Here is a 17,197-nt window from a genome sequence, read left to right as displayed (position 1 = left end):
CAGACACATGATGGAGATTACAGAGTAATCAGTGGTCTCTTCCACATATTCTGCAGAAGACAGCAGATAGGCTCCTGTTAACCAGTAATAGGAGTGAAATTCCTAATTTTTGTTGTTTATAAAAGGATTTTATTTCAAGAAGCCAATCTTTAAACGGATTTCAAATTAAAACAGTAAATGGTCAAGGTATAAACAAATTTGGCTTTTTTTCCACCCACAAAAGAGAAAAAACACTTTTTTCCACTCTTATAGTAGCGATTTATATTCTTAAATACTGTACAGCATTTACAACAGGGAACATTTATGGCACATGATCGTTCAGCAGTTTAACGTTCTTCAGGATCAGGGCAGCAAAGTCGTACATAGCACAAAGGATCTATCTTACGATAGCAAAATACTGCGGATGCTGGAAATCCGAAATAACAACAGAAGACGCTGGAAAAACTCAGCAGGCCAGGCAACATCTGTGGAGAGAGAAACAGAGTTAACGTTTCAGGTCGAAACCCTTCTTCAGAACGGAGAAAAAAAGGCAGGAAATGAAACAGATTAAAAGGCAGTTATAGAGTCATAGAGTTTTACAGCACAGAAAGAGGCCCTTCGGCCCATCGTGTCTGCGCCGCCCATCCATCCCTGTCCAGTCTAATCCCATTTTCCAGCATTTGGTCCATAGCCTTGTATGCAATGGCATTTCAAGTGCTCATCCAAATGCTTCTTGAATGTTGTGCGGGTTCCTGCCTCTACCACCCTTTTAGGCATTGAGTTCCACATTCCAACCACCCTCTGGGTGAAAAAGTTCCTCCTCAAATCCCCTCTAAATCTCCTGCCCATTACCCTGAATCTATGCCCCCTTGTTATTGACCCCCCTACTAAGGGGAAAAGTTCCTCTTTGTCTACCCTATCTATGCCCCTCATCATTTTGTACACCTCAATCAGGTCCCCCCTCAGCCTTCTTTGCTCCAAGGAAAACAACCCCAGCCTGTTTAGTCTTTCTTCATAGCTGAGGCGCTCCATCCCAGGTAACATCCTGGTGAATCTTCTCTGCACCCTCTCCAAAGCAATCACATCCTTTTGGGATGGGGCTGGGAAATGGGGCAGCCCCCAAACTGCCTTTTAATCTGTTTCATTTCCTGCCTTTTTTTCCTCAGTTCTGAAGAAGGGTTTCAACCTGAAACATTGACTCTATTTCCCTCTCCACGGATGTTGCCTGGCCTGCTGAGTTTTTCCAGCATCTTCTGTTGTTATTTCGGATCTATCTTACCTTTTCTGCAGGTGTAGTTGGATTGGGTCACAATTTCTGTAAAGCTGGAAATGAATGGCTGTGTGCTCACATTGGCAGGGTGCGTTGTTGAGTTTATGAGGGGACTTATTATGCACGCCTCCAGAATTCTTGGTACTTTCCCATTTCTAGGTGGAAGTTGTATATCATGTGCTCTGACTAGCATATGTCCCATAGGTGTATTATAGGATAAGGTTTCACCATAGCACAGGGCTGTAACTTCTTGCCACTATCTGCAAATGCTGTTAGTCTGTGGATCTCAGGCAGATTCCACACCCCTGGCAGACAGGAAAGTGGGTCGAAGGGAATGCCTATACAGATACTGGCCTTTGTAGCATCCCAGGTTATTTTCCAGAATCGTTGGGTTTAGGTACAGAAGTAGGTGCGTGCAAGAATGCACCCAGATCACATTCCCTCCAGCATTCATCTGACAGGGAGGGGCAGAATCGATTACGTTTGTGTTTGAGTTGACCCTCACATATTTTACTGCAAGTGATGATTGTGAGGATTTATTCCAGATTCCCCTTCATTAATTGATGACCTTGAACACACATATGCTCCTTTCTGTGGGTTCGATCAAGTGTGGGGTAAGTGCAATGTTGCGAGCAAAGGTAGATGTATAAGTGTCTGAGGGTTGATAACTATTAGCTGCAGAGAGGGCAGCTCTCACTGAAGTTACCAGTGTCGCCACCTCTGGGAGAAAGTGTTGATTTAGAGATACCTGGACATATCCCACTGAGTAAGATGGAATTTGTCCATTAATTGCGGAGGGGACAAGATCTCATCCTCGTGAAGGAGCTGGCCGAGCCTAGTGATGCCCCCGCCATGCCAGGTTCTAGAATCATAGAAAGTTACAGCACGGAAGGAGGCCATTTCGGCCCATCGTGTCTGCGCCGGCCAACAAAGAGCTAGCCAGCCTAATCCCACTTCCCAGCTCTTGGTCCGTAGCCCTGCAGATTACAGCATCCCAAGTGCACAGCCAAGTACTTTTTAAATGTGGTTAGGGTTCCTGCCTCTACCACCCTTTCAGGCAGCGAGTTCCACTCTGAACCCACTTGTGACTGGTGTATCCGAGAGCTCTTCACCACACCAGACTGGAAAGCGGGCTGGCACACCCAGCAAGATTTTCAGTCCTATGCAAGCCTCTTTCCAGATCAATGGCATTAATGTAATCATGGGGCGTTGGTTTACTCCTTCTGGCTTCCAGCCAAAGTCTGTGAGGGGAGAGAGAGAAAAAGAGAGAAAGAGAGAAAGAGAGAAAGAGAAAAAAAGAAAGAAAGAAAGAAAGAAAGAGAAAATTTCTGAAGGGTTGGGATTTGAGCCAGTTGAATGTTGCAGTCAAACGACACAGCAGGACAACCTAGTTTCGGTTGAAACCACAAATGGAACAGATGGTCAGAAACTGAACTACAAAAGTGATTAAGCATGTGGAGATATGAGAAGCTGCAATAACAAGGTTAACATTTGCAGAACAATCAGGTTACGAAGTAACAACTGTCACGCGGATGTATATAAGGTATATTTGATTAACCTTTGAGCCATGTCCAATCATGAGTCACTGACTCGTGATCAGCCGAAGCCACGATGAAGCAAGAATGGACCCTGCGATCCAGATAACTGGACAAACTTAGATAAAAGACAGAACTGAAAGAAGGGGCTTAGCTAACGATGTAAAGTTATAATTAGGTTGTTTTTGAAGGAATATTCCTTGGCCAATCCGGCCCAATTATAAGTAATGTAATAACGGCTATTGGTGTGCTCCAGTCTTGTACTGTATATAAGCTTGTGAATTTTGATCGGGGAGAAGGTGCTCGCACAGACCACGGGGTCTGAGACGCTTCTCCCAGAGCTGTTTTCAATAAACTGCACCTTTTACTTTACCACAGATTAGATGTGAATTTATTTTCACCCAACAATTTCTATAGCGCCTTTCACGACCACTGGACGTCGCAAAGCACTTTACAGCCAATGAAGTACTTTTTGAAGTACAGTCACTGTTGTAATGTGGGCAACGCGGCAGCCAATTTACACACAGCAAGTTCCCACAAACAGCAAAGTGATAATGACCAGATAATCTGTTTTTGTTCTGTTGGCCAGTTGTAGAGTGATATTGGCTCTGCGCTGTGACCCTCGAGGGATAAATATTGACCGGTGGTAACTCTCCTGCTCTTCTTCGAAATAGTGCCATGGGATCTTTTACGTCCACCTGAGAGCGCAAATGGGGCCTCGGTTTAACATCTCATCCGAAAGACGGCATCTCCGACAGTGCAGCACTCCCTCAGCACTGCACTGGAGTGTCAGCCTAGCTTTATGTGCTCAAGTCTTTGGAGTGGGACTTGAACCCACAACCTTCTGACTCAGAGGCGAGGGTGCTACCCACTGAGCCACAGCTGACACAGGTAGGTAGTTCAGATTGTGAGTTAGGATGGGAAGTTTCAGCTTCCCACACTCAGCCATGGGTTCTGTGGCAAGGTTGTATTCCAAAATCTGAGCTGGGCCACCCAGTTATAAGAGTTTAAGGTTTGGAAGTCAGAGTCCTCCTTTGAGCGTGGGAGGTTGTAGCTGTCCTTTTAAAAAAAAAAAAATAAATAAATTGGAGATTGAATGGCGCACTACCCTTTCACTCTGGGACACGAGTTTGAATTCAACCCACGCTGATAGGACACAAGTTTCTTCCCTCAGCCGGCCGTAAGGCATAAGTCATACAAGTTTTAAACTGTCACAGGGACTGTCGTAGGAGAAGAGATTGTGTAAACTAGGCCTGTATTCTCTTGAATTCAGAAGAATGAGAGGGGATCTCATTGAAGCATACAAAATTATTACAGGGCTTGATAGGGTGGATGCTGGGAGAATGTTTCCCTTGGCTGGGGAGACTAGAACCAGGACCCACAGCCTCAGGATAAAAGGGTAGGCCATTCAGGACGGAGAGGAGAAGAAATGTCTTCACAGAGGGTGGTGAATCTTTGGAATTCTCTACCCCAGAGGGCTGTGGAAGCTCAGTCATTGGGTATATTCAAAATAGAAGTCGATAGATTTCTGACTAGTAAAGGCATCAAGGGGTATGACGATAGGGCCGGCGAATGGAGTTGAGGCAGAAGATCAGCCATGATCTCATTGAATGGCGGAGCAGGCTCGAAGGGCCGAATGGCCTACTCCTGCTCCTATTTCTTATGTTCACACTGTTCCTTGTGGGCATGAGCTCACTACACAAAAAACGTCCACCATTTGTCACAAATCATCAAACCTCACTCGGAGGAATGCGGTGAGAAATGGGGAAAAGTTCACAAAGGCTACGCTCGAGGGTCACAGCGCCGAGCCAATTTCAGTCTACAACTGGCCGTGCTGTCCCTCACCAGGGACTTCCTGAAGCTAATATTGGGCGCACAAAAATGTAAACAAGTTGCCAGTGCTGATATCCTGCAGCTTGGTGAGAAAAAAAGTTTGTGTGTGTGTGAGAGTGAGAGAGAGAAAGTGTGTAAATTGTTAGTATTTGCATCACTATAGCAATCATTTTTCCTGAATAACAAGCAGAGCTTCTTCACTACATTTTTCATGCAATTTACAACCTTAATGGTACCATTTGTAGACAGCTACCTGGTAAGGGCACCACAGCCATCTTGAAGAATGACAGGTTAACAATATGAAGTGAATTAAACATGCATGTAGGTTACAGAGCCTGCTGATGATATCTATTAAAATTAGGATTACACTGGCATCCGCTGAGCAGCTGGAAAACCAAAGCCATCTACGTAAACTTGAGGTCATCCAAAACTCGGCTGCCCGTGTCCCAACGCGCACCAAGACCCATTCACCCATCACCCCTGTGCGCACTGACCTACATTGGCTCCTGGTTAAGCAACACCTCGATTTCAAGATTCTCATCTTGGTTTTCAAATCCCTCCATGGCCTCGTTCCTCCCTATTTCTGGAATCTACTCCAGTCCCACAACCCTCCAGGATATCTGCACTCCTTTAATTCTAGCCTCGAGAATCTCGGATTTTAATCGCTCAACCATTGGTGGCCGTGCCTTCAGCTGTCTAGACCCTAAGCTCTGCAATTCCCTCCCTAAACCTCGCCACCTCTCTTTCCTCCTTTAAGACGCTCCTTAAAACCTACCTCTTTGACCAAGCTTTTGGTTATCTGCCTTAATTTCTCCTTATGTGGCTTGATGTCAAATTTTGTTTCATAACTCTCCTGTGAAGCGCCCTGGGATGTTTTACTACATTAAAGGCGCTATATAAATACAAGTTGTTGTTGTTGGTGGTGGTGGTGTTATTTGCCTTTCACCAGAAACGTTTTACCTTTTCTCCCAGTTCTATCCCCCTCTCGAGCTACTCACTGAAGCTGAACCAGACAGCATATACAACCTTGGTATTCAACCCTTAGCATTTGACCATTAGCTAACCTTGAAACCCCATATCCTATCCATCACCAAAACAACATACCCACATCTTGCTAAATTATCTACCTTCCTATTTCCTCTGTTGCTGAAGCCATTATACATCTTTTTACCTCAAGCATTGAATTCTCAAATGCCCTGCTCGGCAGCCTGCCAAATTCTTTTCAATACAGGCTCTCATTTTTCCAAAGCTCTTCCACCCGCATAACATCCCGTTCACCATCATCCCTGCCCTCACTGCTCTGCACTTGTTTCCTGTCTCCCAATATAATGAATGCAAAAACCTTGTCTTTATTTACAAATCCCTCCATTGCCTCGCCCCCTCCGCCTCACGACCCCCTCCACGTACCCCCCCCCACCTTGCAACCCCCTCCACGTACACCCCCCCCGCCTCACGACCCCCTCCAGGTACACCACCCCCCCCCGCCTCGCGACCCCCTCCAGGTACCCTGGCCGCCTCCTGACCCCCCTCCACTTACCACCCTCCCACCGCGACCCCCTCCACCTACCACCCTCCCACCGCGACCCCCTCCACCTACCACCCTCCCACCGCGATCCCCTCCGCGTACCCCCCCCCCCAACCTAATGTGCCAGCCTGTGCCCTATGGTCCTCTCACTCCTGGCTCCTGTGCACCCTCCTCCCACCGTTCCTCACTTGTGGCAGAGCTTTCAGCCATTCCCTGCCCCAATCCTCTGGAATTCCCTCTCTCTAACTCTTCACCTGGCGATTTCCCTCACTGCATCTAAAGGCGCTAAACAAATGCTGTTGATCCAACAGTCACCTGCCTGAAACACATGACAGGAAAGATCATGATCAATGCCACTGCCCATCAGCTTTCCCACCCAAAGCTCTGGAAATGACATTTTAAACCATTAGATCATGAGGGAATTGACATCTCTGTTGTAAATGGCTTTAAAGGCACTGCAAATACCCAGTCTACTTAGAGAATGTCTACTTATGTTACCTACATGACTCAATTTAAACGCTAAAGTATGACTAACTTATCAATAGCCTGAAGCAAACCAAACGGAGTTTAAAACACACGTCCCAAAACTGGATGTTTACAAAAAGATAGCAACAAAAGAACTCAGGGGCATACCTGTACATATAATCAGGGTTTTTAAACTACAGCATTTTACTTCAAGCAAAACCTCTGTATAGATGTCATCTTGTTCATTATAGCCCATTTGATGATTTAGCTTCCTGAAATGAACTGATTTTTCTACCAACCTCTCACACCACAAAAGAAAACCAAATACATCACTTAGCTCTGTCACAGGACGACCACTTAACACAGCTCACATTTATATCGATCCTTTACATCTTTATCTGAGCTCGGTTGGTGCCTCCCAGTTCATGGAAATGTTGCTTACACTGCAGAGTGGCTCCGAGAATCAGCAAATAAATTAACCTGCACCACCCTACCCACTTGTACAGTCAAGTACCCTCAGCTATTCGCATTTAGAAAGAATATGCAGTTTATTTTTTTTTTTTTTTAAATTTATTAATTGTGTTTGCTTGCAGATTTTAACACGGCATAAACCAGAGAGGGGAAGAGCGGATGAGAAACCACTGAGCAGGAGCAATAACTGGAGAAAGCAAATATGAGAGTACAGAAAAAGAGAGAATGGAAATAAAAAAGGAGAAAGAGAGGGCAGGAGAGAGAACAAGCAGTAAAAGAGGGAGGAGAGAGGGATAAGAGCAAAAGGTACTAGATATAGATCCAGATCAGTTCTGGAACAAAACATGCCCCGATACCAAAACAGAGCCCGTGTCTGATTCAGGTGGTGGAGTGGGAAATTAATCCCTATTCCCACACAAATTCCGATCTTTTTACGCCACTAGGGAACATACCACACAGATGTAATACTACATGGACCCAATCTTATCCGACCTATCTACTGATCAGATCATGTAACAGTACATAATCCAACCTATCTACTGATCAGATCATGTAACAGTACATAATCCAACCTATCTACTGGTCAGATCATGTAACAGTACATAATCCAACCTATCTACTGATCATATCAACATCAACCAGAAATGAATGAAATTTGCAGCTGAAAACAGTCTCAAAAGGTGGCTATTGCCGACAGAACAGATTTTCAACTGTATTCTCGTGTATATTATGCAAGGACCATAGAATCATACAGCACAGAAGGAGGCTATTTGGCCCATTCTGCCTGTGCCGGCTCTTTGGAAGAACTGTCCAATTAGTCTCACTCCTCTGCTTTCCCCACAGCCCTGCTGTATATATCCAATTCCCTTTTGAAAGTTACGATTGAATCTGCTTCCACCGCCCTTTCAGGCAGTGCATCGAAGCTTTGACCACGCTCGATCAGCTCCGATGGGTCACATCGTCCACATGCCCGATACGAGACTCCCAAAACAAGCGCTCTACTCAGAACTCCGACATGGCAGAGGAAACGCTTCAAGGACACCCTCAAAGCCTCATTTTTAATGTGGAAGCAAGTCATCCTCGGTTCCGCTCCAGAGCATCACAACTCGCTGTGTACATTTTTTTAATCCCCTCATTTCCCCTCTGGTTCTTATCATTATAGAGGCGGGGGGGGGGGGGGGGGAGGGGTGTGTGTTGGTTTCAAGCTAAGTCCTACCTCCCTCCCCCGGTGTGTTTTTTTGGTTTATTTTGTGGACTGTGTGGTCTTTGCATGTCAGGTTTCCCCCACCACCACCACCTTACCGTGAGCTGGCGCAGCAGCTGGGGCGCCCCGGCGACCGACCTCTCCTTCTCTCTGGGGAAGCGGAGCGGCTTGAGGCGGCTTTGCTTGGCCAGCACCAGGAGAGTGCCCAGCAGGAGGCTGCTCAGCGACAGCGCGGCGTAGAAGAGGAGCCTGCAGAAGAGCCAGGAAGGCTCGTCCTCGGAGTGGAAGAGGGAGGCGGCGAAGAAGAGGCAGAGTCCGGCCAGGAGGAAACAGTAACCGCGGCTGCCATCAGGACACATAGTGACCATCGCATCTCCTCCGGCACACAATCCAAGCTCGACCGTCTCCTTTTAAACACATTCACGTCCATAACACTTGCAGCCAACATGTAGAAGGCACTTAAGACAGGGAATTAAATCCGCGACACCTGGGGGGGGAAAAAAGGGAAAAAAACATAAAACAAAAAAAATTGCAATTGACACAACTCCTTCCCCCACCTTTCCAAAACAAAATTACAAAGAAACAAGAACATAAGATCAAAAGGGCAACCAACCCTCTCTCTCTCTCTCTTGTTGCAGGTTCTACATGTTCCCTGGAACTGAGTCTCTCTGCTCATGGACTAGGGAACAAGCAGCCAACAACCCATCGCTCGTCACCTTGAGTCGTTTAATTGCTTAAACCCACAGATTTGTCATCTCTCTCTCTCTCATGTTTTTTTTTGGACGCGCCAGTCTCCGGTGAATGAAAACGTTCCGGTCCGTCTTGCTTTCTCAAATCATTCTTCAGGCTGTTGTTGTGTCTGCTGCAAACACTTCCAGGCTGCTCCTCGTTTTAAAGCTATCTCCCCAGTGAATCTATCCATACAGAAGGAGGGAGGGGAAAGAACCTGAAAGAGAAAGTCCGAGGATTTTGTGTTGCCATCCATCAGATGGCATGTGTTTTTCCCCGCCCTCCGACACAAGTCGATGATGACCCGTCAGTTTCAATCCGTGAGTTTCCTGTGTCACACAGCGTCAGCACAATCCGGAAAGGAAACCACAGCTTAAAAGGGTCAAGCTCCAATCCTCAGCGGGTCCCACCAGGCTCTTCGTTGCTTCAACTCCAGTCCAGTTGTTTTTGCAGAAAGAGTGCGCTTTCTATTTTTTGTTTAAAAAAAGTAAACTGTTCCTACCTTCATTGCATTGAGAGGTGAGGGTGGTGGGCCCCACAAGATGGAAATAAAATCAAAAAGCCTCTAGATAGACACTGATTGAGCCGTACCTCCCAGACATGGTTAAGGTTGCGCCGTGCAGTAATATTGGCATTTAAGTAAACAGCAAAGCGAAGCTCTCATTAAATGTTGGATTAGGCACCCTGCTCAAAATAGTACCATTTAAATTATACTGCCTCTCCAAGTTCCTCCCAAAGTGCAATTCATAGGCTTTGTTTTTATTTGGGCTAATAGACTAACATTGAACATGAGTCGATTACCAGCGGAACAAATACAATTGCAAGTCCTCCGCCAGAGGGAATGTCTGATAATACAAAATGGGCGGTTCAGTCAAACTAAAAATGTGTGCCTAAATGATGATTTTGTTCTCGCCGTTGATAAGGAACACAATGTGCCCTCATGTAGTGGAAATTCACTTTCATCGCCCCTCCCTAGCTGATCTTTAAAAAACTGTGTGTGGTCCCTCCGAATATCTTCTCGTGTACCAGAAAGCTACTTCAGGAGACGGAGGTCCCCAATGGGGGTCTCTCTATGCGGGAGTCCTCCCTTGTTCTATCGGGGACTTGGCCTGGAGGGTGTTGCACAGGGCAGTTCCGTGCAATAGATTTTTAAATAGGTTCACGGACTCCCGGACCGCCTGTTTGTTTTGCGGTCTGGAGGAGTCCGTGTTCCACGTATATATGGGGTGTGAGAGGTTGCAGCCCCTCTTCCATTTTTTGAAGGGGCTGCTCCTCAAATTTTGGTTGCACTTCAGTCCCACGCTCCTGATCTACGGTCACCCCGTGCGGAGGGGAGCGGGCAGGTTGGAGGACCTCCTCGTGGGCCTGCTCCTGGGCCTGGCCAAGAAAGCCATTAATCGGTCCAGGCAGCGGGCGGTCGAGGGGGTCGTCCGGCCTGATTGCCTCCCGCCCTTCCGCGGCCATGTTCGCGCCCGGGTGGCCCTGGAGATGGAGCACGCGGTCTCCGCCGGCACGCTCGAGCAATTTCGTGACCGGTGGGCGCCGCGGGGACTGGAGTGCATAATTAGTTCAAATAATCAAATTTTAATTTGAGGGGTTAAGGTTTATTTAAGGGGTTATTGGTTTTTAGTTACAATTTATTTGTTAATTTGGTTTCACACAAGAGGAGAAAGCTACTTCAGGAGTTAAAGCAGGGACACACAACTAATTGCTGACAAGATCCACTAGATTGAGTAAATACTTAAAAGCCCTGGCTGAAGTCCATGAACATATTGCATTACAGCAATGTCATGGTAGCATTAACAAGTTAATTGAGCACAATGCAATGCTCAATCCAGCATTCAAAATACATTTCTAGGAACAATTTATCTTATTTCCCAATGATTATGGATGTTTAAAGGAAATATGTGAGTGAATGGAAAGAATAGAAAAATCAGGCGTGTAACTCACAGATGGTCCAAACCATATCAAGGTAAGCGTGAATCAACATGGATTTATAGGAGGGAAGTTTTGCTTAGTAAGTTTACCGGAGTTTGAGATGATGATGAGCTTTGTTAACATGGAAATTCTATGGATGTGTAAATGAATTGTACCAACTGTTGCTCATGCACAAAATTTTATTTTGCAGATGATCAAAGAATGGTATAGCACAGAAGGAAGCCATTCAGCCCATCTTGCCTGTGCTGGCTCTTTGAAACAACTGTCCAATTTAGCCCCACACCCCAGCTTTTTCCCCAAAACCCTGCAAGTTAGTCCTCTTCAAGTACACATCCAATTGTCTTTTGAAAGTTCCTATGGAATCTGCTTCCACCACCCTTTCAGGTCATCCGTTCCAGATCTTAATCACCCTCTGTGTGAAAAAAGTTCTCGTCTTTTCCCCGCTAGTTCTTTTGCCAATTATTATAAATCTATGACCTCTGGTTACCGACTCACTTGCCAGAGGAAACAGTTTCTCCCTGCTTGCTCCATCAAAACTTCTCATAATTTTGAACAACTCTATTAGGTCTCCCCTTAACCTTCTCTGCTCTGAGGAGAACAATCCCAGCTTCTCCAATCTCTCCACATGACTCAGATCTCTCATCCCTGCTATCATCCTTGTAAACCTCCTCTGTACCATCTCCAAGGCCTTGACATCCTTCCTAAAGTGTGGTACCCAGAAATGTACACAATACTCCAGCTGAGGCCGAATCAGTAATTTTTAAAGGTTTAGCATGACATTCTTATTTTTGTACACAATGCCTCTAGTTACAAAGCCAAGTATCCCATACAGTTTCTTAACTGCCTTATCAACCTACTCTGCCACCTTCAAAGATTTGTGAATGTGCACCCCCAAGTCCCTCTGCTCTTGCACCCCGCTCAAAATAGTACCGTTTAGATTACACTGCCTCTCCAAGTTCCTCCCAAAGTGCATCACTTCACATTTATCGGCATTAAATTTCATCTACCATGTGTCTTCCCATTTCACCAGTCTGTGTATGTCCTCCTGAAGTCTACTACCATCTTTGTCGTTATTTATTATGTTGCCCAGCAACGTTCCTGCCAAGCTGCACGGCCAGGCAGCAGTCTGGCGGTCCCGCGTCGGCTGCTCACCGGCTTTACAATGGAGATAACTGCGCATGCATGAAAAATGTAATAGGCAGGTCAGCCAGTTAAAGGGCCCTCGCACCAAAAAAAAATTATGGGGAACATTGTTGCCAAGTATTGTATCATCCGCAAACTTCGAAATTGTACTCCCTATACTCAAGTCCAGATCATTTATATATTATAAGAAAAGCAATGGTGCTAATACAGACTCCTGGGGAACCCCACTGCATACTTCCCTCCAGTCAGAAAAATATCCGTTCACCACTACTCTCTCCCTCCTATTCCTTAGCCAATTATGTACCCAAGTTATCACCATCCCTTTAATGCCATGTGCTTCTATTTTTCGATTAAGTATGTTATGTGGTACTTTATCAGATGCCTTTTGAAAGTCCATATACACAACATCTACAGCACTACCTTCATCAACCCTCTCTGTTACTTCATTAAAGAACAGCACAGAGCCAATTTCACTCTACAACTGGCCAACATAACAAAAACAGATTATCTGGTCATTATCACATTGCTGTTTGTGGGAGCTTGCTGTGCGCAATTTGGCTGCCGCGTTTCCCACTTCAAATAGTACTTCATTGGCTATAAAGTCTCTCTCTCTCTCTCTCTCTTTCCCCTCACAGACTTTGGCTGGAAGCCAGAAGGAGTAAACCAACGCCCCATGATTACATTAATGCCATTGATCTGGAAAGAGCCTTGCATAGGACTGAAAATCTTGCTGGGTGTGCCAGCCCTCTTTCCAGTCTGGTGCGGTGAAGAGCTCTCGGATACACCGGTCACAAGTGGGTACAGAGTGGAACTCGCTGCCTGAAAGGGTGGTAGAGGCAGGAACCCTAACCACATTTAAAAAGTACTTGGATGTGCACTTGGGATGCTCTAACCTGCAGGGCTACGGACCAAGAGCTGGGAAGTGGGATTAGGCTGGATAGCTCTTTGTTGGCCGGCGCGGACACGATGGGCCGAAATGGCCTCCTTCCGTGCTGTAACTTTCTATGATTACAATCAGGTTACAACAACAACTTGTATTTATATAGTGCCTTTAATGTAGTAAAATGTCCCAAGACGCTTCACAGGAACAGTATAAGACAAAAACTTGACACGAGCCAAATAAGGAGAAATTAGGGCAGATGACCAAAAGTTTGGTCAAAGAGGTAGGTTTAAGGAGAGTCTTAAATGAGGAAAGAGAGGCGGATAGGCTTAGGGAGGGAATTCCAGAGCTTAGAGCCTAGGCAACTGAAGGCACGGCCACCAATGGTTGAGCAATTGTAATCAGGGATGCTCAAAAGGGCAGAATTGGAAAAGCGCAGAAATCTCTGGGGGTTGTGGGGCTGGAGGAGATTACAGAGATAGGGAGGGGCGAGGCCATGGAGGGATCGAAAACAAGGATAAGAAATTTGAAATCAAGGCGTTGCTTGGGAGCCAATGTAGGTCAGCGAGCACAAGGGTGGTGGGTGAACAGGACTTGGTGTGAGTTAGGACACGGGCAGACAAGTTTTAGATGACCGCAAGTTTACGTAGAGTAGAACATGGAAGGCCAGCCAGGAGTGCATTGGAATAGTCAAGTCTAGAGGTAACAAAGGCATGGATGAAGGTTTCAGCAGATGAGCTGAGGCAGGGGCAGAGACAGGTGAGGTTATTGAGGTGGAAATAGGCGGTCTTAGTTATGCCGCAGATGTGTGGTCGGAAGCTCATTTCAGGGTCAAATATGACACCAAGGTTGTGAACAGTGTGGTTCAGCCTCAGACAGATGCTCGGGAGAGGGATGGAGTCAGTGGCTAGGGAACGAAGTTTGTGGCAGGGACCGGAAACAATGGCTTTGGCCTTCCCAATATTTAATTAGAGAAAATTTCTGCTCATCCAGTACTGGGTGTCGGACAAGCAGTCTGACAATTTAGAGAGCGTGGAGGGGTCGAGAGAAGTGGTAGTGAGGTAGAGCCGGTTGTTGTCAGCGTACATGTGGAAACTGACGCTGTGTTTTCGGATAATGTCGCCAAGGGGCAGCATGTAGATGAGAAATAAGAGGGGGCCAAGGATAGATCCTTGGGGGACACCAGAGGTAACGATGCGAGAGCGAGAACAGAAGCCATTGCAGGTAATTCTCTCGCTACGATTAGATAGATAAGAATGGAACCAGGCGAGTGCAGTCACACCCAGCTGGACGACGGTGGAGAGGCGTTGGAGGAGGATGGAGTGGTCAACCATGTCAAAGACTGCAGACAAGTTGAGAAGGACAAGATGGGATAGTTTACCTTTGTCGCAGTCACAAAGGATGTCATTTGTGACTTTGATGAGAGCCATTTTGGTACTGTGGCAGGGGCGGAAACCTGATTGGAGGGATTCAGACATGGAGTTCCGGAAAAGATAGACATGGATTTGGGAGGCGACAACACGTTCAAGGACTTTGGAGAGGAAAGGGAGGTTGGAGATGGGGCGGTAGTTTGCAAGGACAGAGGGGTCAAGGGTGATGATGGCAGATGATGGCTGTGGTTGTTGGAGGTCATTCATCTCAATCACATGACATCACTGCAGGAGTTCCTCAGGGCAGTGTCCTTGGCCCAACCATCTTCAGCTGTTTCATCAATGACCTTCCCTCCATCATAAGGTCAGAAGTGGGGATGTTCGCTGATGATTGCACACTGTTCAGCACCATTCGAGACTCGTCAGATACTGACGCAGTCCGTGTCCATATGCAGCAAGACCTGGACAACATTCAGACTTGGGCTGACAAGTGGCAAGTAACATTCGCACCACACAAGTGCCAGGCAATGACCATCTCCAACAAGCGAGACTCTAACCATCTCCCCTTGACATTCAATGGCATTACCATCGCTGAATCCCCCACTATCAACATCCTGGGGGTTACCATTGATCAGAAACTGAACTGGACCAGCCATATAAATACTGTGGCTACAAGAGCAGGCCAGAGGCTGGGAATTCTGCGGCGAGTGTCTCACCTCCTGACTCACCAAAGCCTTTCCACCATCTACAAGGCACAAGTCAGGAGTGTGATGGAATACTCTCCACTTGCCTGGATGAGTGCAGCTCCAACAACACTCAAGAAGCTCGACACCATTCAGGATAAAGCAGCCCGCTTGATTGGCACTCCATCCACCACCGGCGCACTGTGGCTGCAGTGTGTACCATCTACAAGATGCACTGCAGCAACTCGCCAAAGCTCCTTCAACAGCACCTTCCAAACCCGCGACATCACCACCTACAAGTTCCCCTCCAAGCCACACACCATCCTGACTTGGACCTGTATCGCCGTTCCTTCACTGTCGCTGGGCCAAAATCCTGGAACTCCCTTCCTAACAGCATTGTGGGTGTACCTACACCATATGGACTGCAGCGGTTCAAGAAGGTGGCTCACCACCATCTTCTCAAGGGCAATTAGGGATGGGCACTAAATGCAGGCCTAGCCAGCGACGCCCACATCCCATCAATGAATTTTTTTAAAAATTTGAAGGAGAGGGGACCAGTACCTGAGGAGGGAGAACCATTAACAATATCATCAAACATGGGAGCCAGAAAAGGAATAACAACAGAAAATGCTGGAAACACTCAGCAGGCCAGGCAGCATCCGTAGAGAGAGAAACAGAGTTAACGTTTCAGGTCTGGGACTGGAAAAAGCTGGAGATGTAACAGATATTAAGCAGGTGCAGAGACGGGGGGGGGGAGGGAGGGGAGAGAAGAGCAGAACTTCTTCAAGGTGGGCATTCCTAGAAGAGAGGTGGCAGTGAACCCTCCCCCCCTGTCTCTGCACCTGCTTAATATCTGTTACATCTCCAGCTTTGTCCAGTTCTGATTAAGTGTCCCAGACCTGAATCGTTAACTCTGTTTCTCTCTCCACGGATGCTGCCTGGCCTGCTGAGTGTTTCCAGCGTTTTCTGTTGTTAGCTCAGATTTCCAGCATCTGCAGTATTTTGCTATTGTAGCCAGAAAAGGAAGTTGGGTGGTCAACAGTTTGGTGGGAATAGGATCGAGGGAGCAGGAAGTGGGTCTCATGGACAAGATGAGCGTGGCGAGGTCAAGAGGGAAGATCGGAGAGAAACTGGAGAAAGATGCGAGTTCAGGGCTAGGGCAGGGGAGGGGGACCTTAAGGGAAGTTTGGCCCTGTGGGCTAGAGGAAGGAAGGGAAGTGGTAGAGGCAGCAGAGCAGATGGTCTCAATCTTAGAGACAAAGAAGTCCATGAGCTCTTTACACTTGTTGTGGTTAGTCAGACACAATTTGCTTTTAACAAATCCGTGCTGGCTGGCCCTTATTAACTCATGCTTCTCCAAGACAGAATTAATTGTGTCCTTGACAATGGTCTCTAGTAGTTTTCCCATCAATGACATTAGACTGACTGACCTGTAGTTACCAGGTTTATCCCTCTCCCCTTTTTTGAACAGGGGTGTAACATTTGCAATCCTCCCGTCCTCTTGCACCAGTCCCATATCCAAGGAGGATTGAAAGACTGTGGTCAGAGCTTCTGCTATCTCCACCCTAGATTCTCTCAGCAGCCTAGAATGCATCCCATCTGGATCGGGTGACTTGTTAACTTTGAGTGATGCCAACCTATTTAGCACCTCCTGTTTATCTATTTTTATTATCCTATCGAATATCTCTACTCCCTCCTCCTCTACTGCGACATTAACTTCATTCTCTTCTTTTGTGAAGAAGTAGCCCTTTGCCTCCACAAGATTTCCTTTTTTGTCCCTAATGGGCCCCACCATTCTTTTAACTATCCTTTTACTTTTTATATGTTTATAAAAGATTTTTGGGTTCCCTTTAACGTTACCCGCTAATCTATTCTCATTTACCCTTCTTGTATCCTTTTTCAATTTCCCCCTGCACTCTCTGTGTTCTATCTGGTTTTCGATTGTATTCTGTACCTGACATTTGTCATAAACCTCCTTTTTCTCTTATATTTTAACCTCTATTTCATTGGTCATCTAGGGAGCTCTAGCTTTGGATGCCCTATCTTTTCTTCTTATGGGAATATGGAGGAATGATATACGATAGAAGAAAACAACCATGCATTTTGAAAGCTGGAAAGGAAATTCTGTACTCAAAGCAGTTAATTAAGAGTTATGGGATCTGGATTTCCTCA

At 46.4% G+C, this 17,197-nt stretch overlaps 1 protein-coding gene across 1 annotated transcript in view; it reads right to left on the bottom strand.

The window, feature by feature from the left end:
- The window catches only part of snx25 (sorting nexin 25), a 321,585-nt gene extending 312,257 nt beyond the window's left edge, over positions 1-9,328 (bottom strand). The window contains exons 1-2 of the mRNA XM_085981347.1: positions 8,999-9,328; positions 8,381-8,769 (exon numbers count right to left, since the gene is read on the bottom strand). Of these exons, the coding sequence (XP_085837473.1) occupies positions 8,381-8,650 (270 nt within the window). The 5' untranslated portion in view covers positions 8,651-8,769; positions 8,999-9,328. The remainder of the gene's footprint in view (positions 1-8,380; positions 8,770-8,998) is intronic.
- Between the last annotated feature and the right edge of the window lie 7,869 nt (positions 9,329-17,197).

The sequence above is a fragment of the Somniosus microcephalus genome, chromosome 1, assembly GCF_052327205.1.
Source record: "Somniosus microcephalus isolate GS21.2 chromosome 1, FLI_Smic_1.0, whole genome shotgun sequence".
In the NCBI taxonomy this organism is placed as follows: domain Eukaryota; kingdom Metazoa; phylum Chordata; class Chondrichthyes; order Squaliformes; family Somniosidae; genus Somniosus; species Somniosus microcephalus.
Note: the sequence above shows the minus strand (reverse complement) of the source record. Positions and strands in the feature narration are given on the sequence as shown.